The 27,975-nt window shown below is 46.7% G+C and overlaps 1 protein-coding gene across 1 annotated transcript; it reads right to left on the reverse strand.

The window, feature by feature from the left end:
* Nucleotides 1–313: 313 nt before the first annotated feature.
* On the reverse strand, nt 314–27,768 carry RPS6KL1 (ribosomal protein S6 kinase like 1). Its single transcript, XM_063290112.1, has 11 exons — nt 27,480–27,768; nt 25,873–26,179; nt 22,317–22,441; nt 15,716–15,808; nt 15,162–15,209; nt 14,071–14,203; nt 12,738–13,619; nt 12,130–12,219; nt 11,844–11,926; nt 1,575–1,670; nt 314–1,475 (listed from the first exon to the last, which is right to left on the reverse strand). Exons 2-11 carry the CDS (start codon nt 26,105–26,107, stop codon nt 1,362–1,364), a joined length of 1,899 nt encoding a protein of 632 aa, XP_063146182.1. The 5' UTR covers nt 26,108–26,179; nt 27,480–27,768; the 3' UTR covers nt 314–1,361.
* Nucleotides 27,769–27,975: the final 207 nt, after the last annotated feature.

Raw genomic sequence — 27,975 nt, forward strand, 5'->3', positions numbered from 1 at the left:
TGGTTTTATTGTGTTTGCCCCCAGTGATTAGTCCAACAAATCACTATTAGGCTTAGTATTATTTACAGACTCATATTAAAGAATTGTATATATGTGAAGAAAAAGTCATGATTAGAAAGAGGTTGTGCCACACACACTATGCACTATTTAGGATGCCAGAAAGTCAGCATTAAGTGAATCATAATATTAAAAAAAACATTTTCAAGATTAACCAGAACTTCTTTCCATTTTCTGTTCTGAGGGCAGAAGTCCCCCCCACTTGCCTCAAATGAGGTATTGTTGCAGAGCTTTGTCCATCACCCTCTGTGAATGCTCTGCAGCTGGGTCCCACCTTAATACATGTGCCATTTCTAGCCAGCCAGCCATTCTCTGGACAAAGAGCACTGCTAGACCTGTAGCGTTAGTGTGGCTCTTCTGGTACTGTCCAATCTAGGCCTTTGCTTGAAAACCTTGTTTGTGGCAGATGGCAACATTTCTAGAGATTCACAAAAGTCCTTGTGCTCCAGTTGTTTTATTGATGTTACAGTAGTTAGAAACAAGACAGTGGATGATCCACAGATAGGAGTCTAAAGGGTGGTATTTTGCTCACTTCCTTGCTAGGTAAAAGGTCTCAGTTCTACAAAGAAGTTATCTTCTGAAGGGGACATGCAAGCTGTGGTACATAAAGGTTACTGAAAATGTCCATCTAGTGGTACATTTACAGAAATGCACCACCAACCTGCAAAAGTTGTAATGTGCTTCAAATAAAAAATAATGGGGTGACAAATGTGAGAATTTTATAGGGCAAATACATACAAGGAAAGGTTAGAGAACCAACTGGAAAGCCGAGATAAACATGAGATATGAGAACAAACTAATACAATGTAAATCTATCTCCTCCTGGTCATATTTGGTTTGCAAAATATCAAGTAGGGCAAGCAAATAAGGCCCGACTTAACACTGTTGTGAAGGCACACCAGATTTGATCTTTAAGTGCCAGAACTTGCAGCAAGGGCACGGTGTTTGACTTCAACTCCTATTGTGTTACCATTGGACATCTTTAGGGCTCCATGTTGGTCATCACTGCCTTACAGGGAACTCAGGATGGCTAGGATTTTTGTGAAGCTGCTGGTGGCACACAGTTAGGAAGCAGAACAGGAGCAGAAGTCTGAGCACACAGGCCACAGCCCAGTTCTGTAGATTCTTCCTCAAGTAACGGCAGTGCCCACGTGTCTCAGGTTCATAAGGCTCAGTGCATCATACAGGAACAAGTGCTTTTGAAAGGATGGGGCTCATCTGTCTGGAGCACAATTCAACAGATAAGCTGCTCAAATTGGTTTTCTACCAAGAATAGTTCTACCACCATCCCTTGCATTTAGAACTTAGTTTGCAACCATCTTATTCCACTGGATCGAACTGAAAAAAATGTGAGACTTAATCCTGCTTGCACCATTTTCACCAGAGCCCAAGCGTTGCTTAGGATCGTACTGCAGCAGCTAAAAAAAAAAGGCAGTAATTCAGATTTGCACAGCATAGCAAAACATTTGTTTTTTCTTGCTAATCTTGCACCTCTGATACTGGAATAGCAACCTCACCTCTGAAAGCAGCGACGAAGCAGACCGGCTGAGCTTTTCTGGAAGATGGATCTGGGTGTGCGGATGAATCCCTGAGGGGTGGTTCTGCGATAAAGACTGTAAAAGAGAAGTGGGACTATTTAGGAGTTAGATTATTCCTTTGCTAGTAAGGCAAACAACTCCTTTATTGTGCCACTTGTATAAAGGAGACAATGTATTAACAAAATTAACAACTACCAATAAGCGGGTCTTAAGTTCAGGCACTTTGTGCACTTGTATTATTGTACTTCTATACAGGTAAGTTGCGATTAATGTGAGTTTGAATAACATGATGTTCTATATGGTGTGAATTGTCATGTTTAATGTGAACCAAAATTCAGTTCATGTGAGACTAGCGCATGTGCAGTTGAGGGTTGCCACTAGGGTTTTAGATGCTGCTACTTCAGTCTGTGCTTCTTCATCTTCGGGTATGCATGTGCTGTAGCCTGCCGTTTTTGTGATTTGTTTTAATCATTTTAAGAAGTGCTCTTAACAAAATGGACAAAAGGAAGATCCCTTCAGATAAAAACACTATGAGGACCAAAAAGAAGAGGCTTTAGTTTTTTCATTGCCTACTTCCATCGAGCTGGAACCAATTACCATATTTTTCATATAATTATAACTTTGAATAGTGCAAATTTGAATAATGTGACCACTTCATGGGATTCATTATCTGCACAATCAAGATCTAGTTGTACTGTCTTGAACCACCTCCCATAAAACACATCATACATCTTATAACATCAAACATTGTAGGCAAAATATCATAAATACTATCTACACAGCAACAACATCCCTCAGTGAACAATCCCCTCCAGAACAACCCCGTTGTCATGAATAGCCCTGGCCAGGTGCTATTCTGACATGGCGCCAGTGGAGAATGATCGTTAAACAACCCATAAACAGCAACAACCAGCGGATGTGCAGACAGAGAGGAGCCAATGACGATTCATCACCTTGGACCAACGGCGCGCCAGAGAGTGAAGTTGGATGGGGTGTGTGAGACAAGAGGCGCCACCAGATGAAAGGAACTTTTGGGAGGAGGGGAAAATGAATGTATTTATGCTGACAATTAGAAACTGATAATTTGGATCTTTAGTTTGCTTTGGACCACTGCTCAATAAAATCCTATCTATTCCTAACCAGTCTGGGTCAGAAGTGCTGATTATTGGCAAGGGATCAGGGCCATGACACCTATTTTCACTCTCTTCTGGAAGGCTCACAATGAGAGGGCTATACTAAAAGTTCAGGGGCTGCTAATGAAAACTACTGTTTGTGACTCCTACTCCTTTTGTCTCCAAAAACTGGGTTAGAGTTATCTGGACTAACAAAGGAGTTTTGAATAGAGTGTGCATAATGGGTGATCTGCTTCTCTGCGGAGGAAGTGGTATTACAGCTACCTTGGCCCCAAGCCAAATTGAGTTTTATAGGTTAAGAATAGTACTTTGAATTGTACCCAGAAACTGACTAGGAACTAGTGCAGTGATTGCCTTATAGGTGCTATATGGGTATGGAAGCCCTTATTAGCCAAAATGCAAGCCACTGCATTTTGCACCAGTTGTCTTTTAAGGGTGATCTTCAAAGGCAGTGCCATATAGAAGACATTCAGAGATTCAGAGGCAGCCCTACGTAGGGTGTGTGGCAGTTATGCATGCAGCCTTATTTATTTATTTATTGGCCTTGCAGGCTGTTCCAGTTTGGCTGATTCTACATGGCATATAATTCCACAGTATGTAATTACGATTAAAACAATACAAATCAATTTAAAAAAACAAATAGAATGATATAACAACATAAAACTGGGAGACATACTCAGAAGAATAAAACCAATTCCTTCTCAGGAATAATTATAATGAACTGGCCCCATGGCCAGGTTTTCACTAATTTCCTGAAGGCCTGGAAGGAGAAGACTTTTCAAATTGAGGAATACTGTTCCATAGGAGGCCCCTGTCATGAGTGCCGTTGAGCTGAAGACATCAGCGCAATGGCACACATGACAATAACAAGGAAACGGGAAGGGGCTCAAGATAAGTAGCCATCAACTGACAAAGACGGAAGGACAAGAAACAATGGCTAAACGGATCGCGAGGCACACCCAAGCTGTTAGCGCTAACGCAACGGAGATCGCCCAGCTGACAGCAATCACCGGAGGAATAGAGAAACCGATGATGGGTGATCCCGGAACGCCAGCGGGGCCTCGCAACCCCTCACCTACCGGCAGGACAACGTGTTGGACAAAGGGGGGTGACGTAACCACGAGTGAGGGGGCGCTGACTGGCGCGGGGTATTTAAACCCCGCACCGGCGCGCTCCTGTCACTCTCAGCTTTTTTCCTATACTGTACCTACACTGCGAATAAATCAGAGCCTGTTCCACAGAATCAGCGTCTGAGTATTATTCGGAGGTAGGCAGCGCATGACATAAAGCTGAGAGTCATAAACTCAGCCTCGCCGAGCCCCACCGGATGACAACGAGCCGCGGGAGGAGTAGACGGCGAGAAGACCAAGAAGATGAGGCCGGCGCGACGCGGACAAGGAGGGCGAGCCGCACGGCAAGAGGCAGAGGAGGACCGACCGAGGCCAGAGGCACCACGGACTCCCGGAGCCATGGACGCCCACCCGACCCAACCCGAGCCTCAGCTCCAACCCCAAGGGGAGATGGCGACGGAGGCAACCCGACCACGGGAGGGAGCAACATACCTCCCGGGACCAGCGGAGAACCCCGCGCCCCACATCGCACCCCAGCAACGGGCGTGGAGCGACAGCCCAAGCACGGAGGAGGACGACGGAGCAACCCAACAGACGGCGGAGGAAGCGGACCAACGGCCGAGAGAGACTGAACCCCACCGGCAACCCACCCCCGCCGACACACCGACGGAACCGGCCCCAGCGGTGGCGCGGATCGTGGACGAGGACGCACGAGCTAGACTCGCGGCCATGGAGACCCAACTGAAGGAACTCCGGACCATGCTTCAGTCGCTCATGCCCCCCGCGCCGCCCAACGACGTCCCCGCACAGGTCCACACCCCGAGCAAAGCAGCGAACCCCCACGGGCCAAATGAAGGCCAACAGACGGCCCAGGCGGACGACACCACAGGCCGGGAAGCGAGAGGAAGGGGCGCACAAAACGCCCGGGCCCCAAAGGACTTCCCCATCTTCTTTGATGGGAACCCCGCGAAACTGTCGTTCTTTATCACGAACGCCAGGGAGTTCATGGGGAGGCACGGACACTCCTACGACTCCAAAGCGGACAAGATCGCTGCTGTGGCGATCAAGTTACAAGACCGGGCGGCGGACTGGTACGTCCAACTGTACGAGTCCAGCTCCCCCGCCCTTGCCAACTTCCCCGCCTTCATCAATGAGATGAAAAGCTACTTCGAGGACCCACTAGCCAAAGTGAGGGCGAAAAGCGCACTCCAATGACTTAAACAGGGCACACGCACTGTCCCAGACTACGCCCTCGAGTTCAAAGCCCTCGCGGGGAAGGTCAACGACTGGTCCGAAACCACCCTGCTGGAAATGTTCAAAAGGGGGCTCAACCGTGACGTACTTCAATGGGCCCTCTACCGCGACGACCCAGAAACTCTACACGGGTGGATCCACCTCACGGGGAAAGCCGAACACGCGCACCGCACCTTCCTCATGACAACTACGGAAGACACGAACTACACCTGCAAAAAGGTACCCGCACCACACGTGGGGACGGCCGGCCCCACATACCCAAAGAAGAAATTTAATCGGGAGCCCTGCGGGAGGTGTGGAAAACTAGGGCACAAGACGGCAGATTGCTTCGCCAACCGACTGCCGACCAGTGCGCCTAAACCCACCCCGAAAACTAGCCCCAAACCACCTAACCCGGCGCCGCCCCCTCACCGCCGAATGACCGGAGCCACAGCGACACCAGAGGAAGGCTGGGACGCCTACTGGGGGGAAGAGGACAACGTAGACCCAGACCAGCCGGCGGGAAACGCTCCCCGCCTGCCCTGAAACGCGTTGCGAGGCAGGCGGTGGGACAGCAGCGCGGACCACCTCGACGGAACGGCGAAAGCTCCGTGATAATGGCAGCAATTAAACTCTCTGCCGGCAACGGAGCCACCACGGCCGCGGCACTAGTGGACTCGGGGTGCTCAAAAAACCTCATCCACCCCGACTTAGTCGCCAAACTCGACCTCCGCTGCTTCCCCCTCCCCACGCCGTTGGCATTCCACCAGCTGGACGGCTCTACAGCGGGAGGGAAACCAGCTACGATGCAAACCGAGCCGGTCACCCTGCAAATGGGCACTCACACCGAACGCACATCGTTCGTCGTCACCCACATCGGACGGCCCATTGCAGTCCTGGGAATGCCATGGCTCGCGACAAACAACCCGCGCATCAACTGGGAGACCCGCACCTTCACATTTGGCGACGGAGAGTATCGGGCACCAGTTCCAGCGGGCAGAACCAACCCCACTGTGGGACGAGCAGAGGCGACTACACAGGACAACGCCGCTACCACAGCAGACCTACCAGAACAATACGCCGACTTCTCCGAGGTCTTCGGAGAGGCGGAAGCTGACCAACTACCCCCCCACCGCAAGACGGACTGCCGGATCGACCTGCTGCCCGATGTCCCCTTACCTAGACCGAAGTTCTACTCGATGACCCCGAAGGAGATGGCAACCCTCCGGGAGTTCATCGATAAAAACTTAGAGAGGGGATTCATAGAGCCAGCATGCTCACCGGTCGGAGCCCCCGTCTTATTCCGGGAGAAGAAAGACGGCACCCTACGGCTCTGCACCGACTACCGGGGCCTAAACGCGGCTTCCCTGTCCAACAAATACCCCTTACCCCTGGTGAAAGACATGCTCGCCCACCTGTCCACGGGCAAAGTCTTTTCCAAATTGGACCTGCGCGAGGCGTACTACCGCATCCGAATCAGGGAGGGGGACGAATGGAAGACTGCGTTCAACTGCCCCCTAGGCGCCTTCCAGTACAAAGTGCTGCCGTTCGGACTCGCGGGGGCCCCCGGGGTGTTTATGCAGCTCATCAATGAGGTACTGCATGAACACCTGTTCAAAGGGGTCCTTGTCTACATAGACGACGTCCTTATCTACACTAAAACGCACAAGGAACATGTGACCCTAGTCAGGCAAGTCCTTGACAAGCTCAGAAGGGCGCAGCTCTATGCCAAACCTACAAAGTGCGAATTTCATAAAGCGCGCCTAGACTACCTGGGGTACCGAATCTCCGGAGACGGCATTGAAATGGACCCCGCAAAAGTCGAGGCGGTGCTGAACTGGGAACGCCCCCGCAACAGACGTCAACTCCAGAGCTTCCTCGGCTTCGCGAATTTTTACAGGTCATTCGCCCGGGGGTTCGCAGAGATAGCCCTCCCCCTAACGGACCTCCTCAAAACCAAAGAGGTGGGGGACACCCGACGCGCCAAGAACCCGGGCACAGTATTGAATTGGACTCCCGCATGCCAGACCGCATTCGACAAGCTGAAAGCGCTGTTCACCACGGAGCCAATCCTCGCGCACCCGGACCCAGAACGGCCGTTCGTGGTCCAAGCCGATGCCTCAGACTTCTCCCTGGGGGCCATCCTGCTCCAAAAGGACCCCACGGGACTCCTGAAACCATGCGCCTACCTGTCGAGGAAATTTTCCGAGACAGAAAGGCGATGGCACGTCTGGGAGAAAGAAGCCTTCGCGGTAAAATCGGCGCTAGAAACATGGCGACACCTACTCGAGGGAGCCACCCAACCATTCGAGGTCTGGACTGACCACCAGAACCTCGAGGCCCTCTGAACGCCCAGACGCCTTAGCCCAAAACAGGTCCGATGGGCCCAATTCTTCAGCCACTTCAACTTCCAGCTGAAGTTCATGCCGGGCAAAAAGAACTTCCTGGCCGACGCCCTCTCCCGACTGCCCCAAGACGAAGAGCCCGCCCCAGACACCATTGGGACGGTCCTATCCGCATCGCAACTGGGGATGGCTGTGACCACCCGAAGCGGCGCTCGGAGGCAGCTCGACTCTACGGCGCAACCGACGGCGGGACAACCTGTGACCAGACGAAGCCAACCGCAACTACCAGGGGGGATACGCACGGACCTCGCCGCCACCCTCAAAACCGACCCCTGGTTCCTGGCAAACCCCGACAAGGTAACGATGGCACAGGACCTGGCATGGGGGGAAGGCAGAATCTATGTCCCGGACTCGCAACGCCAAGCGATCTTGCATAGGTCACACGACGCCAAGCAAGCGGGACACTTTGGGTTCCTCAAGACCCTACACCTAACAAGGCGTCAATTCTGGTGGCCCGCGCTAAGACGAGACGTGAAAGCATACGTAGCGTCCTGCCCAACGTGCGCTAGGGCCAAACGGGCACCAGGCAAACCCGCGGGGCTTTTACAAAAGGTGGCAGAACCCTCTCTATGGATTTTATAGTGGACCTCCCACCCAGCCAGAAGAAAACGGCCATTTGGGTGGTGAAGGATTACTTTTCGAAACAGGCCCACTTCATCCCCTGCACGTCGGTCCCGTCCGCACAACAACTAGCCAAACTCTTCCTCATCCACGTGTACAGGTTACACGGATGTCCCGCACGTGTGGTGACCGACAGGGGCACACAGTTCACTTCTAAATTCTGGCGGGCCTTCCTAAAGCTGACGGGGACCCAACAGGCCCTATCCACTGCCTGGCACCCCCAGACGGACGGAGCCACAGAGGTTCTCAATGCCACCCTAGAGCAATTCATACGCTCATATACCAACTATCATCAAGATGACTGGGCTGAACTGCTCCCGTTCGCCGAAGTCGCATACAACAACGCCGTCCACACGAGCACGGGGAAAACTCCGTTCGAGGTAGTCTCGGGGCGCGACTTCGTCCCCATACCGGAGCTACCACAACCCCCGGAACCCCAGGTGGACGCTAGCGACTGGGGACGGAAGATTGCGGAATCGTGGCCAATAATCACGGCAGCGCTGAAGGATGCACAGGCGGCCTACAAAGAGCAGGCCGACAAGCACCGACGCCAACAACCGACGTTCCAGGCGGGGGATATGGTCTACCTATCCACCAAATTCCTAAAGTCACCCCAACCCTCGAAAAAACTGGGGCCTAAGTACATCGGGCCGTTCCGAGTCACGCAGATAGTGAACCCGGTGGCAATACGCTTGGACCTGCCACACAACCTACGGAGACTCCATCCGGTGTTCCACACCAGCCTCCTGAAACCGGCAACCACCTCTCGATGGCACCCAAGCACGCCACAGCCCTCACCGGTGATGATCGACGGGCAACATCACTTTGACGTAAGCGACATACTCGACTCTCGCAGGCAACGGGGAACTTTACACTATTTGGTCAAGTGGAAACACTTCCCCCACCCAGAATGGGTGGCGGCGCACAACGTTAACGCGCCTGACCTGACCCGGGCTTTTCACCGGGCATACCCCGACAAGCCAAAACCAAGGCTAGCAAGCCGTCACCTGCAAAACCCCTCCCCTGCGGGCCCCCCCCGCCTACCGTGCCCCAAGGGAAAGGGCCCCCCCAAGCCCGCGACTTGGGTGGACCTCCCCCCCCCGGGACTCACCCCCCCACCCCGGGCCCACGAGGCAGTAACAAGCCGTCGCCAACACCCTCCCCCCACCCCGGGCCCACGGGGGAGTGGCAAGCAAGTCAACAGGGCATCCTGGGGGCAACGCCCAGGAGCACACATAACAAAGGCGACACACTTTAAATAAAAAAGAAGGGCCCTACCTGGAGCTGATAAGCACCCGACCAGCCACGCCTCTCTCCTCGTCGAACTGAGCCAAACAAACAGGGTGTGGCCGGAGCATGCGCACGCCAGGGCGTGACCTGGGCATGCGCACTAAGAACACACCCTAGGAAGGCACGTGGTAGTGGGCGGAACAAAGGGAGGGGCGAAAAACACTCCGGCGGGAATTTCAAAAAACCATTTTGACAGCTCTCCTGAAAAAAAAAAAAAAAAACCGGGGGGGGCACTATTCGGACAGGGGGCAGTATGTCATGAGTGCCGTTGAGCTGAAGACATCAGCGCAATGGCACACATGACAATAACAAGGAAACAGGGGAAGAGGCTCAAGATAAGTAGCCATCAACTGACAAAGACGGAAGGACAAGAAACAATGGCTAAACAGATCGCGAGGCACACCCAAGCTGTTAGCGCTAACGCAACGGAGATCGCCCAGCTGACAGCAATCACCGGAGGAATAGAGAAACCGATGATGGGCGATCCCGGAACGCCAGCGGGGCCTCGCAACCCCTCACCTACCGGCAGGACAATGTGTTGGACAAAGGGGGGTGACGTAACCACGAGTGAGGGGGCGCTGACTGGCGCGGGGTATTTAAACCCCGCACCGGCGCGCTCCTGTCACTCTCAGCTTTTTTCCTATACTGTACCTACACTGCGAATAAATCAGAGCCTGTTCCACAGAATCAGCGTCTGAGTATTATTCGGAGGTAGGCAGCGCATGACAGCCCCACACTGATGGATGATGATAGTTTTATCCAAATATTAAATAGGAGTGGGGAGAGCATCAAGCCCTGTGGCATCTCAGTTAAGGGGCCTAGGGCTCAACCTCTTCCCCTTCCACCACCAACTGAAAGTCATTTCAGAGTCCCCTTTTTAGGAGAGATGGACAGTGATAGAAATTGAAGAATGAATAAATAAATAAATTTCAGGAAGGAGGAGAACCACTGCAAAATATGTGCCTGCTCCTGTCGGAGACAGCTCAAAAGGATAACTATGATTGATGGTATCAAGAGCTGCTGAAAGGCCAAGCAGGGTCAGGAGGAAGCAATACAAGTCCCAGTCCTACAGAGATCATCCATAAACAAGATCAATGCAGGCTCTCTGCTCAATCCAAGTCTGAAAGCTGAGTGAAACCAGTCCAGATAATCCAGCATTTCTTCCAAGGCCTGTTGCTGCCGCAGCCCAAACCACTTTTTCCACTATGTCCCCCCCAAAGGGGAGACTGATGACAGTTCAGTATATCAGGGTCAAGTGATGGCTTCTTGAAGAGGGGATGTTCAGAGAGTGCAATAATTACCCTCTCAAGGACACATTCACCACCACCACCCCAACCCAGCTCCCCATCACCTTCCTGGAGGTTTTCACCAGCTGGGAAGGGCACAAGTCCAGACTGCAAGTGGCTAAGCTGAGGTGGTAAAGAGCTCTGTCCACTGTCTCAGGATTCACAGGGTCAAACTCAACCCAGGTAACTTTGCCATACAAAGCCTCAACCATCTCCTCTGGACCTGTCCAGCTAGCCTCCAACTCTGAGCAAATCTGTGTGACTTTGTCCTTCAGTTTCCTAGAGAATTCCCCACAGCACCTCAGATGAATCTCATATTCATCCCTGCTCAATAGGGCCCAGAGCACTTTAAAGGGGGCTGCTGGGCAGCAATCTGCAGACACCGTAAGAATGGAAAAATATCAACATTTCACTGTTCTTCTTGCCAGTATAGACCCAATATCAGCTCTCATTCATGATAGGTGAGAAACACTCCTCGTATTATACCAATGGTGTTCTAGGTATCTCTTGGCTTGCTTAATTCCCTGGAGTTGCTTGAAAAGCCATGCCTCCTCCCTGCCCCTCCCCCCAGGGTTGGGAAGTTGGGAGACTGCATTCGGGTTCAGTTTCATCTAAGGCCGATGCTTCCTCCCTATTGCAACAAGTGGCCAAGGCCTCGATGGAACAGCCTGCCATCAGCAGGGGAAACTCCCAAGTGCCTTCTGGAAACTGATACCTCAGGAGGGCCAATTCAGTGGGACTCTCCTATGCACAAAGGTTTGTGGCACCAAACAGCTCCACGGCAATTGGCAATCCAATGAGGACAGGGGACAGATGTCAATGTCCCTGAGCCTGAGATCATGTTGCAACTGCCCCAAGACAAAAACAAGATATTATGTCCGGCCTTCAGTGCACATTGGGTCCTGTATGACCTGGGCCAGGATCATGGACCATGGTCACCATGAACTCCTGAGTCACTTCTGACCCGTCTCCCAGGGAAGGCAAACTGAGATCCCAAAGAACAGTCAGCTCCAGGAACTCCACTAACAATCCAACAGTGAGGTCCAGCATCTCAGGCAGAGAGGGAGAGCAGTAAAAAACAGCTTCCCACCTTGTCCTAGAGCCTAGCTCCTATTAAAGTTACATTTCTAGCTAGTGCTGTTGGCAGCATTTTTTCTGGGATCTTAATACTGGATTGGACCTTTAGATTCAATGCTTTCAGGCTACTCACCACTCCATTCAATAACTCGTAAAGCAGTGCCCCAAAACTCCACCAATCACAGGCTTCTGTCAGTTCAGAAATTCCACCCACCTCTGCAAAAACACCCAAGCACACAAATATAAATTAAAGCCTGGAGATGTAGAAAAACAACATTGGCAAAACCCCTAAATACTTTTGGAGCAGTCTGCAATGGGCTACCTCCACTACTGTGTTCAATCCCCTCCCCCACCATACACCTCTGTATATGAGCCTTCCCAGACACAAAGGGCAGGGTCACAACAATCCTGAGCCATACCTGGAGCACAATACAAATCATCTACTGCTTGGCTGCTACACTGCGGCTCAACCTCACTCCACTGGCCAAAGTACGTGAGACGGAGGTGACCTATGAAGAACGTCAAGAGCGGTTAGCACTGCAAAACCAAGCAACACTCGGCATTAAGTCTTGTTGGCGTTTCTGTTTTTTATTCCCCAGCCAATTACTTTGTGGCTCTGCTGTAAAAGTAGTGGTATTCAGTTGCAATGAATATAACACCAACTAGAGGAGGTAGGGACCCTGAACGTACACCCTGTTTTTCTTTCCCCTGAATAATTCAGTTTATCCCAAGTACACATCTGAGGCACCCATTTTATTATACAATGATACATGCAGTCTATCATTGTTTCCCTTTATGTCAGAAGAAGAAAGATAAGGAATTATATAGACAAACATGATCCAAATGACTTTAAAGAACATCAGCCTCCCAGTATTTTACCATACTATATAGTAATGAAATAATACTTATTTTCCATCATACTATGAAGCTCAAAGCCAAAAGAAAAGTGACTTTCTAATAAAATCACGTATCACTGCCGCACGTGAGGGACTAAAGCTCTTTCACTCCTATCTGAAGAGAAACTTACCAGTATCATCTAATAGCAGATTTCGTGGGTTGAGATCCTGGCACAGGATTCCCTGTTGGTGGAGACCCTCCAGAGCCAAAATCAATTCTGCTGCCCAAACTTGGATCTGCTCCTCATTTATGTTCCAGCTGACTGGGTTATGGTTTTGGACAACTGGTTCCACTGAAGAGCCATGCCACCCTACTGTTGATTGGGTTTTGAGATGTTTGTGATCAAGGATCAGTGCTCTCTGCACAAACGTCTCTTCTTCTCTCATTTCTATCTTTTCCCCATGGTCCTCCTCAAGAGTTCCAGGATACAACTGTTTTTGCCATGGAGTTTCTGTCTTTGATATGTTGTAACCTCTCGTTGCTTCCAAGGCAGAGCAACTAACATCTGTTTGCAGTTTTGGTTCTGGCTGAGGAGCCTCTTTCTCAGTTATACTTCTGATGCCATCAATTGTCGTAAAGGAATCACAGGACCTAAAAGTCAGTCTCTGGCTGATTGAGTGGTTATGTTCCTGAGGTACTGTTTTGAATGTAGATTCTGTAGCACCAGGAAGGGGGTGTGTTGTGCTTAGATTCTTCTTCCATGGTCCACCTGCCTTTTCATTATACCACCTGTGGTCACTCAAGGTTCTAGCAGAAAGGTAATTGGATGTCTGCTTCGTAGACAACAGATAATCCATTTTTTTCAACAGGGGACGATTTACAAATATAGGAATTGGGTCATTATTGTTTTCAGGATAGATATTGCAGCTCTGCTGAGAACCAGTTTCTTGAAGCTTTCCTATGTGCTCCTCCTCGTTATACCCAAAATCCAAAGTGAGCTTGGGACTCAACAAGGGAGAGCGGACAGAAGCAGAACCATACTGCGAATGAAGATATAACCAGAGGTTTCCTCCTGTAGGAGGAAAGGAAGGGAGAAAAGTAAACTTTAACTCCAGACTAGTAGCCTCACCCATTATTCCTACCAATACTAGCCACTGCTTTTAAGAGAGAATTCAGATGGCTCATTAGAATTCTTTCTTACTGAATCACAAACAAGTAACTATCTTCCTATATGTGGGCTTGCTCCCTCTGTAATCTTATTCTTGCTATTGCCAGAGCTGTCAATGGGACCTTATGGTCTTTCCAAGTTCAATTTCTTGGGTATCCTGTTTTGTATTTATTGTAGGAGAAAAGTCATGTTAAAAAATCAGAAGGAGCCTGATAGCATCTTTTATTAACTAGAACAGGTGCTACCACACTCCTGATTCTTTTATATTTCTCACACATGAACTACACAACATTTACAGCGGTCAGACCTGGGAGATGAAATCAGGAGTGCAACATATCTAGCAACAAATACTCACCTTTCACATGTTCCAAGTGGAGGAAGATGGAGTCCTTACTTACAGAATAGCACAATAATTCGGTCATAAAGGGGATTCCATGTGGGATGATAGTCTGTCTTTCTCGGGTCTCCACATGGGATTTGGGGATGCTCTGAAAAAAAGAAAATAGAATTTTAAAAAATAGGTTAAGGATCTCCTTGGGCCAGAAGAGCCCAGTAGCTTATTCCAGTGAGGTTAAAAGTCCATGCTTGTTCTTACTGATCCTTATTCTATAAGCACAACTGAAAGCTGACATTCAAAGCTACCATTCTCACAGACCACAGAATTCCTCCATAATTTTTCTAGTCTATTATCTCTTTTTTTTAAAAAGATGATTTTACAGAGATTTTAGAAACTACAGAAACATAGAAGGAATAGAAAAAGAAATTATAAAAGAACAAAAGAAAAAACCAAGGATGACAAAAAAGAAAGAAAAAGGTAGATATCTAAAAAAGCAACTTCCGATCTTCTTGGGAGCAGTTACAAACAGCAATTACCATTTCCACCCTCCCACATTATATATCATGGTTCCCTTCTTCCCATAAACAAACCTTTTTATCTAGTCTATTATCTCAAGCGGCATGTAAATAAGATATACATATGCATGCATGCCCTCTTCCACACTCTCACTGGGATGAAACTAGTGCTTAGTGGAATCTGGCTTGTACTAGAAAAGAGGAGCAAACAGAGTTCAAAGCTGCTCTAGAGGACTAAGGGAACTCTCAGGAGAATATCAGAATAACAGAAGGATGTAAAGGGGGGAAGAAAAACAGGAGAGATCACTCCCTGCTCCTTTCCCCCAATAAGCAACCCCTGGTAGAGACTGGTGCCATATATGAAATCAGCACCAATGAGTTTTAATGAACAATATTAGAGGCAGAAGATTTTACATTTAAAGGTAACATAATTAACACTATTATCAGTAAGGCTGAATATATCTGTTGATGTGACAAAAAGCAAATCTGTTTATCTACTTCAGAAGAAAAGACTTCAACAACTATTTTCGCAATATGCAAAATAGCCAAGGCCAATCACAAAATATAGATAGGTCCAAAGGGAAAGCCACATACCTTCAATATGAAGGTGCCGCCAGTAGCAGGATCCTGCACTATTTGCACCTATAAGCAACACGACACACATCAACACCATTTCCAGATGGACCTGCTCCTATATTTATCTGCTGGTATACTGAGATCATTTGGAGATTTTGTTCTAGGGCCAGAGATATCTGGCCTCTGGACCCCTAGCCCACCAGCCCCTCACCCTCGTCCTTCTCTTACTTCTTCCACCCAGCCATCCAATTTCAGAGTGCTCAGTCTTATTGAGCTTTTTATGTTAGACACATGGGTAATCTCTGAAGAAAATTCCTTCACCTTCCAAATGCTGAGTTTGCCATCTCTGATTAGCTGCTGATCATTTTCTAGGTTGGAACTATCTTCACCAAAGTGAAAAGCTTGCCTTAATGAGGCTCTCGCATGAAAACACATTTGCCACAATAGGCAGATTAGTATTTATGGTTCTCTAGGACTTCATGCCTGCTTCTGCCACAATCTTGTTACAGCTATTCTTCTACAACATCTCTGTTGCCTGAAACTAGCTATCTCCAGCATAAAAAGTAAGTTACCTTATCAATTATTCCCACTACTTTACAGCGCTTAAGGTTCTCCACTGGTGTGCTGAGTGTCCTTATAGGACGAAAGCGAAGACTGCTGTAACCCTACAACCAATAAGGAAGGAAACACATCTTTATTTTAAGAGCCATAAAAAGTGGTACAAAATGGAGTCAGACAGTTAATAGCAATCCAACTTTATCAACCTTTCCAAGCCCACATGTATTTATGCATATGCTGCAAATGTTTGGGGATTTTCAGCCTTTGTTGAAAACTGCAGCATTTGTAATCCACTTCACATTACAGATCATAGTTCTAAAAGCATTCTAGGACTCACACAAAAAAGACTGTGACCATGTGGTTAGGTTCTGTAACTTCAGAAGAAATTTTCCATCCCCTCCTCTAGCTCTGTAGTATCTTATTCCTCCTCAGTTGAAGAGTTTACAAAGCAAACTGTTTTACAGGGATGATACTATACTCCAAAGCCATTCATTTAAAAGTGGTCATGGACACTGACAATACACTGAATCTTTTTTAATGAAACCATGATATTTTATATGCAAGCAAAATTCATTGTTGATGCAAATATAGGAAAATACAAGAATAGTGCAAAACAAAGTTAAAATTAACAAGACACTCTAAACATGCTCAAATGTGACAGAGTGAAAAATCTACTGCAGGTCTGGACTGGACTTCCAGGGGAGTATAGATGTCCTGACAAGCAGGAACCACGCGGAGAGGAGGAATAAGTCTCTAGTGTTTTATTACTGCTACAGAAGACAGAAAATCCTACCAGACTGAAGAAGCGTGAGAAAACCCATAAGTCAAGGTGGGTCTGTTCTGTGGGTCTTTGAATGACCGCTCAAATTCTCTCTACTACGCACGCGTTTTCCCCCCTGGATAGGGGCCCGCTCCTGCTTACCATCAGTGCCCATGACAATAGCGAATTGAAGATGGCTCTGCAAAAGTGCAGCCGATGACCACGGCAAAGACCAAGGAACTGGTAAGGAGACCAGTCCCTTGGAACCCCTCCAGATAAGGAGAGGATGGGAGATTGCCCATGTGTGCTCTGGACAACTGCTTCTCTGAAAGAGACCGCAGGACAGTGGTTTTCCATGAGAGTGACTGCCGGGAGACAACGGGGCTAGCCATCTTGCTTGCAACTGTGGCAGAGACTTTTAAAGGACACTAAGTTCACAAACCTCACTTTCTAATCACTTTTGGAAATTGCTCATTAATGACTTTTAAGCTATTAGAGACCTTCAGAATGACAAGTTCCTCAATAAATAAACCAACAAGTATAATGTTTTTGACTCGTTTAATTGGGTTCTCTTCATCTAGTTTTAGGACCTGTGTGGAGAACAGATCATGTTTTAGGTTATATTTATGCAGAAATATTGAAAATTCAAAAGGGGTCACAACCCTATAAGCACCACTGTATCCAAAGCTATCACATTTCACCTTCTAAAAATTTTAAAGCTTTTTTAAAACTCTTCACAGTGTTGTACCAGGTTATATCAAGTAACCCTTTACCAAGTAGCCCTTGCCTTACTGGTATGAACACCTAGAGAGGGCCCTGTGAAGGGTTCCCCTGCTCTGCAAGGTCCATGGCGCATGAACCAGGTGACTGGCCTCCTCAGTGGTGGCCCCTACCCCACACTTTGGGACATTTTACCTCTGGAAGTGAAGATGACCCCCTCCCTCCTTGTATTTGAGAGGCAGGTTAAAACCAACTCAGTTTTCCTGATGCTTCTTGTATATTTTATTTTTCTTTAGACTTTATATTGTGGTTTTGTTACATTTACGATTTTTAGTTTTAGCTGTGTATACCAGCTGCCTTAGCAAAGGATCGTTACCTTGTTGTGGTGCTGGAGCTTGAGCACCTCAATGATGCCATGAGCTAAACTGTGAAGGGCCACCCAAGACGGGAAGGTCATGACAGAGAGGTCAGACTAAATGCAATCCCTGGGGAAGGTAATGGCAACCCACCCCAGTATTCTTGCCGTGAAAACTAAATGGATCAGTACAACCAGAGATATGTCGGTATACCATCGGAAGATGAGACCCCCAGGTCGGAAGATGGTCAAAATGCTACTGGGGAGGAACAGAGGATGAGTTCCACTAGCCCCAGACGTGATGACGCAGCTAGCTCAAAGCCAAAAGGACGGCTAGCGGCCAACGGTGCTGGTGGTGAACGGCGAATCCGATGTTCTAAGGATCAACACACCATTGGAACCTGGAATGTAAGATCTATGAGCCAGGGCAAATTGGATGTGGTTATTGGTGAGATGTCAAGATTAAAGATAGACATTTTGGGCATCAGTGAACTGAAATGGACTGGAATGGGCCACTTCACATCAAAAGACCACCAGATCTACTACTGTGGACAAGAGGGCCACAGAAGAAATGGAGTAGCCTTCATAATTAATAGCAAAGTGGCTAAAGCAGTGCTTGGATACAATCCAAAAAACGATAGAATGATCTCAATTCGAATTCAGGGCAAGCCATCTAACATCACAGTGATCCAAATATATGCCCCAACCACAGATGCTGAAGAAGCTGAAGTAGAGCAGTTCTATGAGGATCTGCAGCACCTACTGGACAACACACCTACAAGAGATGTTATTTTCATCACGGGAGACTGGAATGCTAAGGTGGGCAGTCAACTGACACCTGGAATTACAGGTAAGCATGGCCTGGAAGAACAAAACGAAGCAGGACATAGGCTGATAGAATTTTGCCAAGACAACTCAATGTGCATAACAAACACTCTCTTCCAACAACCTAAGAGACAGCTTTATACATGGACTTCACCAGATGGACAACACCGAAATCAGATTGACTACATCCTTTGCGCCCAAAGGTGGCGGACATCTATACAGTCGGTAAAAACAAGACCTGGAGCTGACTGTAGTTCCGATCACAAACTTCTTCTTGCACATCTTAGGATCAGACTAAAGAGATTAGGGAAGAGCCACAGATCAGCTAGATATGAGCTCACTAATATTCCTAAGGAATATGCAGTGGAGGTGAAGAATAGATTTAAGGGACTGGACTTAGTAGATAGGGTCCCGGAAGAAATATGGACAGAAGTCCGCAACATTGTTCAGGAGGCGGCAACAAAATACATCCCAAAGGAAGAGAAAACCAAGAAGGCAAAATGGCTGTCTGCTGAGACACTAGAAGTAGCCCAAGAAAGAAGGAAAGCAAAAGGCAACAGTGATAGGGGGAGATATGCCCAATTAAATGCAAAATTCCAGAGGTTAACCAGAAGAAATAAGGAATTATTTTTAAACAACCAATGCGCGGAAGTGGAAGAAGACAATAGAATAGGAAGGACAAGAGACCTCTTCCAGAAAATTAGAAACATCGGAGGTAAATTCCAGGCAAAAATGGGTATGATCAAAAACAAAGATGGCAAGGACCTAACAGAAGAAGAAGAGATCAAGAAAAGGTGGCAAGAATATACAGAAGACCTGTATAGGAAGCATAACAATATCGGGGATAGCTTTGACGGTGTGGTCAGTGAGCTAGAGCCAGACATTCTGAAGAGTGAGGTTGAATGGGCCTTAAGAAGCATTGCTAATAACAAGGCAGCAGGAGACCACGGCATCCCAGCTGAACTGTTCAAAATCTTGCAAGATGATGCTGTCAAGGTAATGCATGCTATATGCCAGCAAATTTGGAAAACACAAGAATGGCCATCAGACTGGAAAGAATCAACTTATATCCCCATACCAAAAAAGGGAAACACTAAAGAATGTTCAAGCTGTCGAACAGTGGCACTCATTTCACATGCCAGTAAGGTAATGCTCAAGATCCTGCAAGGTAGACTTCAGCAATTCATGGAGCGAGAATTGCCAGATGTACAAGCTGGGTTTAGAAAAGGCAGAGGAACTAGGGACCAAATTGCCAATATCTGCTGGATAACGGAAAAAGCCAGGCAGTTTCAGAAAAACATCTATTTCTGTTTTATTGACTATTCTAAAGCCTTTGACTATGTGGACCATAACAAATTGTGGCAAGTTCTTAGTGGTATGGGGATACCAAGTCATCTTGTATGCCTCCTGAAGAATCCATATAACGACCAAGTAGCAACAGTAAGAACAGACCACGGAACAACGGACTGGATTAAGATTGGGAAAGGAGTACGGCAGGGCTGTCTATTCTCACCCTACCTATTCAACTTGTACGCAGAACACATCATGCGACATGCTGGGCTTGAGGAATCCAAGGCTGGAGTTAAAATCACTGGAAGAAACATTAACAATCTCAGATATGCAGATGATACCACTTTGATGGCTGAAAGCGAAGAGATACTGAGGAGCCTTATGATGAAGGTGAAAGAAGGAAGTGCAAAAGCTGGCTTGCAGCTAAACCTCAAAAAAAACAAGATTATGGCAACCAGCTTGACTGATAACTGGCAAATAGAGGGAGAAAATGTAGAAGCAGTGAAAGACTTTGTATTTCTAGGTGCGAAGATTACTGCAGATGCTGACTGCAGTCAGGAAATCAGAAGACGCTTAATCCTTGGGAGAAGAGCAATGAGCAATCTCGATAAAATAGTCAAGAGCAGAGACATCACACTGACAACAAAGGTCCGCATAGTTAAAGCAATGGTGTTCCCCGTAGTAACATATGGCTGCGAGAGCTGGACCATAAGGAAGGCTGAGCGAAGGAAGATCGATGCTTTTGAACTGTGGTGTTGGAGGAAAATTCTGAGAGTGCCTTGGACTGCAAGAAGATCAAACCAGTCCATCCTCCAGGAAATAAAGCCAGACTGCTCACTTGAGGGAATGATATTCAAGGCAAAACTGAAATACTTTGGCCACATCATGAGAAGACAGGACACCCTGGAGAAGATGCTGATGCTAGGGAGAGTGGAGGGCAAAAGGAAGAGGGGCCGACCAAGGGCAAGGTGGATGGATGATATTCTAGAGGTGACAGACTCGTCCCTGGGGGAGCTGAGGGTGTTGACGACCGACAGGAAGCTCTGGCGTGGGCTGGTCCATGAAGTCACAAAGAGTCGGAAGCGACTAAACGAATAAACAACATACCAGCTGCACTATGTACTGCCTAGAGTCCTATTTGATTCTGACAGCTTATCAATATGGTAAATAAATACATACATCTAATCTTACAACTATTTACAAATTTGTAGTTATTGCTTTTTCAGGAGAAATCCTCCATTTTGGGGAGGAGGGGGTCAAGAAGTAATAAACACAAAAATATAATGAAAAGCAGTCATTAGCAATACAGTATTGACATAATAGCATCAACCACTCATACATTTGAAAAATACATCTTTTTTCTTCAGATCTCTTACAAAGTGTAGTGAAAAAGGCAAGTTAGTATATATTTAATCCCAGAAGTGTTGGTTATCAGGAATCTGAGAAAGCCTCTCAGAAGAAAGCAGTGGCAAGCCACTTACATACTGTTACCAAGGGAACTGCATGGATGACATGACTAGGAGTTAACCTTAAATCAAGGACTTCTTTAGAACAGTTATAATGACACACACACAAATCCAATGTAGGCTGAGCACACCTATGCAGGCTTTCCACCTGCCATCATGGATTAAAAATGGAGAAGGTAACTGAACATTCAAATTCCAGCCCCGATATCAATGTTCTTTGTTGAGGGTGAAAAGCATCTCACGTTCATGACTTCAAGTTGGAAGTCTCTGTTCATTTGAAACTGATAAAATAGATACGAGTAGAAACATCCAAAACTGAATTTAGGAATCCAGAATAATTTAGGCAAAATATTAGCATATCATATCATTTCCAGGATTCAGCATTTAATTTAATTGGAATTATCTGTAAAGGAGAGATTGGAGACATACAGGCAAAAAAGGGTTAATAATGACATTAAACTAAAACGACATATCACCCATTAAGCATGGAATTTCTTTCTGTCTGGCAACTTCCTTATTTCTGAGTTTCCTCTAGAAAATTTATTGAAAGACAACTCTGCAATCTGTATAGAAAGAAACTTCTCTTTACAGTTTCAAAACTTGCACAGCCCAACACAGGTTCAGATTTTCATTCATTCTGTCTAAAAGTTATTTCTACCAGTCCTCCATTTAACCTTCTGGTTTAACATACAGTATCTATCTAAACAATAATTTTCTTCTTAAATTTCAACCATTCCTTTCTTGCAGTTAGAAGCACCAGAAGTAATCAAAGCCAGAATCTTCAAAATGCATTTCTCTTCCTTACATATTCTTCTTTGTCTTCTGTAATATTATAATACAACACTCGAAGCGCAGCAGAAAAGTTTTTAAACAAAGGTGAAACAACTGTTTGTCTGGGATAGTATGCGGATTCCAGCTCTGGGCAGGGAGTTGGACTAGAAGATCTCCAAGACAGCTTCCAACCATATTATTCTCTGTCTGGGAGGCCCTGAACTGGCAAGTGATTTAAGCTAGATCCCTTTGGCTTCCAAATCAAGGCTGGCACCTTCTCATGCTAGTAAGCCTTCATTCTGAAGGCACACCTGTTCTCTTCTACCTTAACAGCTCTGCTTTAATTCTCTCTGCATCCAGAAATGTTTCAAACACTGGGATCACTAGCTAGAGTCCTGTTAACACTCCACAACCGCCAGGTTTCTCACCGTTTCAGTGGAATTGCCATTCCCCAGATTCCGTTGTAGGTGGCAGTTGAAAATCTCCTCTGCCCGTTTTAAATATTTGGTGATCTTCCGCTTCACAGCTTCACGGCGCTCCTTGTTTGGATCCACTGTCAAGAGTTATGCGCATTAATTATTCTTAGGACATCTTTATTTATTGGGCTTGAATGCCACTACCATCATTCTGAATTCTGAGCCACTTATGTATCCTATTCCATAAACTAAGTAAAAAAAATAGCAACATCAAATTACACTTGCCCTCTGAGAAGCAATCAAAACTCTTTAAATGTTGTAGTGGTTAAAGTTCTGGCTTAGAAACCGGGAGAATGTGAGTTCTAGGCCTCCCTTAGGCATAAAAGCTGGCTGGGTGACTTTGGGTCAGTCACTCTCTCTCTCAGACCAACCCACCTTACAGGGATGTTGTTGTGGGGAAAACAGGAGGCAGGAATATTAGATATGTTCACTGCTTTGAGCTGCCTGAATTTTAAAAAAAGCAGAATAAAAATATTATAATAATAATAATAATAATAATAATAATAATAATAATAGAAGTTGTCTTGAAAAAAACAGTTTGGGGCCCTATGGACTAAATATATATGCACTTTTCTAGATATTTGGGTCTTCCAGACATCACAACTCCAGCTTCCCTCCTCACCATACCGCTTCAGTTTCACCTAATCTATATATGTGGCAGAATAGTCTAGAGCAGTGTTTCTCAACCTTGACAACTTTAAGATGTGTGGACTTCAACTCCCAGAATTCCCCAGCCAGTATATGCATATCAATCAGACTTAGCAACTAATTCTGCAGCATGCATAAACCAAGCCAAGATGTTACTCAGAACATTAAGCCCATCAGCAGAGGAAACTATGGCAAATTAGAAGCGCAGGTCTATTGAGAAACAACCCACTAGCCAAGTGCTCCACTACCAAAGTAACAATCCAGCCTCCCACAAGAGAAGCTGTGTAAGAATATTATTCAGATAAGCACAAATGCTCTGCAGCAATCCGTAACATCAGAAAAAGGAAACAGGCCGCCTATACAACACCTTCCAACAAAATGGATACCACGCAACTTTATCAAAAAGTGCCTGACCACTCAATCCACTACAGCCCAACCAACACAAGCTATGAAAAGGGTAACACTGCCCTACATCAGAAACATCTCAGAAACAACCAACGATTACAACCACATAGCATCACTGTAGCACACAAACCAACTAAAGCCCTCTGAAACATCTCAAGAAACCCAAAAGACCCAGTAGCCCACTAAGAAAAAACAGGAGTCATCTACAACATACAGTGCAAGGACTGTAACAGCCACTATGTAGGACAGGCAGGCAGAAGACTAGCAGAGCACATCCACGAACACCAACTAGCAGTCAGAAGACATGATGAAAACTCCTTAACCTCACAACACAAGGACAGACTCAGCCATAGTTTCAGCTGGGAAATTGTGAGTATCCTAGACCAAGCTAAATCCAAAACTGCTAGGGAATTCCTGGAAGCCTGGAATTTAGGCAAATCAGTCAACAATAGACACATAGAGATAAACCACATTTACACACCATTCAAAAGAGACAATTAAAAAGCTAAGAAGGAAACAAAAAGACCAGAACACATCCTCTCCAGCAACCAACACCCAGATAAGCAGGGATTAACACCAGGCAAACTATCAAGCAGAAAACAATACCCTCATCAAGGAACTACCAAGGAGAAAAACCCACCCCACCAACACTGGCAGGGCAAGCCACGGTATATAAACAGGGAGCAACCCCACACTCACCAGTACTGATGATGTTACCTAGTTGGGTAATGAAATGTCTGCAAGCGAACAACCAAGCTCAGAGAGCACCAAGGACTCCACATTGAACCCAGCAATACTGGAAATCTTATTTGGAACTCCTCTGAACTTCTGAAATTTCAACAAAAACTGACTGTATCTTTACACATGTCTTTGCATATTTCAGGACTAGAAGCTTGCTTGAAACAACAAACAAACTTCAGGGGATAAACCTCTGCTTCTTTCTGTAGACTTTCCACTGTTTTCAACATTACTGTATATTGTGAGTAACACAGTCAAAGTATCTCAGTAAGTACTCTAAGCCTCTTCTTCACCACTGCCTTAATTCCAATCATAGGGTGAGAGTAATCACTACCCACTGTCACTGTTTTCCCATTTTTTCTGCCAGTTAATCACAGAATCAACTTTCCCAATGAAGATAGAAATCACTATATGGTTGCCCAGTCATGTGAGCTTTGCAAATATTTAGAGCCATATTGTCTTCCAAACCATACTCACTTCAAAGCAAGCTGCTTTCAAATCAAAGAGATGTGCTTGGAATTAGAATGATAATAGCCTTTATGCTATTGAGAAATGTATGGATGTAAGAAGGAAATTAGTTGACAGTCTTTCGCTAGATAGCCTAGCTTGTATAGAATAGCATAACCTTGCTTGGGGTCAAAATGGGCTCTGGCTGCACCGTGCCAAAAGTGAGCAATACTGTACTTACTGTAAGAAGGAAATGCTGCATGTGGCATGGGTACAACTAAGGATGCTACTCTATCTTATTACAAAGCTTTATATGGAAAACTTGAACAACCAAACCCATTATGGGCAGCAGAAGTCAATATCTATGGGTATGTCATGGCATATGGAAGATTGTGTCTTGGAAAGTAGGAGAAATGGTAAAGGGCATGAATGAAAGGAAGAAAATTATATGTTGAGTAGCTGTGAAACAAACAGTACAATGGATCTGAATGAAGGTGGTTGATCTTGTGGAACGCAGTTGATGAATACATGCAGGGAAGTGAAGGTGTAGGTTTAATTGTGAATTGTCATTCAAATCTATGTCCAAAAGTATGAATCGGTGTCATCTAGGTTATTGTGGATATATGTCAAAGCAGAAATCCAAGGGTTGGTAACAGCTGCATATTATGATAATAGAAGAACTAGAAATGAGTTTGAGGGAAAAATGTATAACTTCTGAATGAACATGACCCAGGAAAAATTATTCTGAGTGGATGAGTGGGATGAGAGCACAGAAAAAGCGACTGAGCCATTTGGATACCCAAGAATGAATGTGACTGGTGAGTAATTGCTTAGAAAAAGAATACATTTAGAGCCATTTTAGTTAATGGTTAAAATGTTGGACTAGAAATCAGGAGACTGAGAGTTTTAGTCCTGCCTTAGGCATGAAAGCCAGCTGGGTGACCTTGGGCCACTCACTCTCTCTCAGCCCACAGGGTTGTTGTTGTGGGGAAAAAAGGAGGAGGGAGCATTATATATGCTCCCTTGATCTGTACAAAATAAAGGTGGGATATAAATCTAATAAACAACAGGAAAAATAAACCAGATTCATCTACCTGGATGAGTCATTTGGAGCCTATACAGCCAAAAAAAATATCAATCAACAAAAGAAAATCCCTCCTGATAATCCTGTAAGTCACCATGTACATCCTGGCCAAACAATCTGCTTGCTTCCAGGTGCCACCTTCTCCAGGATACTGCATAACCCCCTCTTTACATTTCCCCACCTTACCTTGCACCCCGCTGAGCAGCACATCCACACCATTCTTGTAGTGGTTAAAGGCTTCTTCGTAGTCTTCGCTTACATCCCGCTCTAGAGCCAGGCGGATCTGCTTAGCTGCATCCACCAGGTAGTCGTGCTTCCCAGGACCATGTATCTCAATACTTCCTGGTGTAACCCGGCTTCGAATTTGTTCAAGATATACCCGGGCCTGGGAGAAAGCTCGGGTACAGGACTCTGAATCCATTTCCAAAAAAGTGTCCTAAAGACACTCTGCTTAAGAAGTGGCCATTCTCAAGGGACTGTTACCATCCACGTCCTGCAGCGCACGAGACAAAGGAAGAATTACTCCAAGCATCAGCCATGTGAGGTAGAACTGAGGGAAGCTGTAGCTCAATTACATTTGAAAGGCCACAGATACACCTACATCTGTCAATGGTGCATTCACATGTTGCAACAAGTGCCACCTTAGAAGAAAGATTTTCCTTTCCAGATTGAGAAAACAGGGGCCTTCTCTTGTAGAATTTAAACTGCTAAACCCAGTGGTGCTGTCAGGGCAAAATGAACAAGCCCTCCAAAGATCTAAGGAAAAAGGGGGCTGAGAAATTAAATCCAGATCTAAAGCTATCAAACTGCACTGGCAACTGACCACCTGCAGTATTTGCAAATGTCTGTATTACAAAGAATTATTGTAATAAGGGCCATTGTTAACCAACTTTTCAATCAATGATTCTAATTCAAGAAGCAAAAGCAACAGCTCTCCTTTAGAGAAATGAGTAGCAAGTGGCTAAAATCTGAAATCTGGGGTGGAACAGGAGGACCATTTGGGTGGGACTGGTTAAGAATCAGAGGACTTAGATTTCCTTGATTGAAATGGGACCAAAGTAGCAGTAAAATTAAAATAAAATGGCAATCTCTTATTATTGCGCTACAAGATCGGTGCCGGAAAAGTCCAAACGACCACTGAACTGCAAAAAGAAATGCAGAGAGCTTTTAACTCCTTGCTACTAGCCAGGGGTCGCCTGGATGGGCACAGCCCGGATGTGGTAGCCCCAGCCATTGCCTGGAGGAAGAAGCAAACCCGATGGCTATTTTGGATTCCTGTACCCGGGCCAGGCGGACAGGAAACGGTAGCTGCTAACGGCTTGCGACCCGTCTATACGGTAAAAGCTGATTGCTTTTCGCGCTGGACGCCCCACGCAAGATGGAGGTATACAAGACCTCGGTTCCCGCAGTGCAGGCACAGATGCTCTGATGGAGCAGCTCCTTCTGGCTCGGTGCGTTGCAGGCATCCCAGGAGACTTAAGTAAGACGCCGCTAGGAGGTAGCGTCCATTGCTGGCGCTGCTGAAGGCCCCCCCGTAATTACGACCCTAAGCTTAGGAAGCGCATGGCCTTATATTAGCTTCGCCATCCAGAGGGGAACGAGGAACTGACTTCGACTAGCCCTGCCTACTCCACCCCAAGACCGAATTACCAATGAAACTGCGCTGCACAGTTACTGGAGTCGTCCCGGAGATGATGTAAACCCGTGACGGAGAGTGGACCGGCAGGGAGCAGGGGGTTACAGAAGGCGCAGGAAGGAAGCGGGTCTCACAGACACAGGAGACTCGGCAATACCTTGAAGAGCTGATGGCCCCGAGAGGCTAGTAAGAGCGGAGGTGAGGCAGACAGGGCCTTCCGAGTCCGTGTCCATCTCGGCTCGGTGAAGGCTGCAACGACCGAGGAGTCGGGTGTAGGCTGCAACTTGCACGGTTGTGGCTGTCCGCGGTGATCTCCCATTGGCTGAGGATGAGCTCATCATCTCTCCTTTTAGAATAGAACTCCAATCGCCGGGCAGCCGATTCTCCGGCGTTTGCAGAGCCGGCCTACGGGGTCCAACGAAGCGGTAGGGGCATGGACAGACGGGAGGGGCCGGCCGGGGAAGGGAGCAGGATTTCCCGCTTCAGCGGAGGAAAGGTGCTGGGCTTGGATGGGCATGAACTGCAGGCGTTAATAAAGGCGGGCGGGGGTGGGGGACGATCGAGATTGGAAATTGTATCTTCTCAGGAACAGTTTTTGTTTCTTGCTGACTATCCCCCTCCCCTTTTCTGTGCAATCTTTGCTATTCCATGAC

The sequence above is a fragment of the Candoia aspera genome, chromosome 1 (genome assembly GCF_035149785.1).
Source record: "Candoia aspera isolate rCanAsp1 chromosome 1, rCanAsp1.hap2, whole genome shotgun sequence".
NCBI lineage: Eukaryota > Metazoa > Chordata > Lepidosauria > Squamata > Boidae > Candoia > Candoia aspera.

Coding starts and splice junctions, on each gene's coding strand:
- RPS6KL1 (XM_063290112.1), bottom strand. CDS start 26,107: ATGGATTCAGAGTCCTGTACCCGAGCTTTCTCCCAGGCCCGGGTATAT. Junction 15,809..22,316: donor ATGGCAATTCCACTGAAACG/GTGAGAAACCTG, acceptor TATTGGTTGTAG/GGTTACAGCAGTCTTCGCTT. Junction 14,204..15,161: donor GCGGCACCTTCATATTGAAG/GTATGTGGCTTT, acceptor TCTTTTTTTCAG/AGCATCCCCAAATCCCATGT.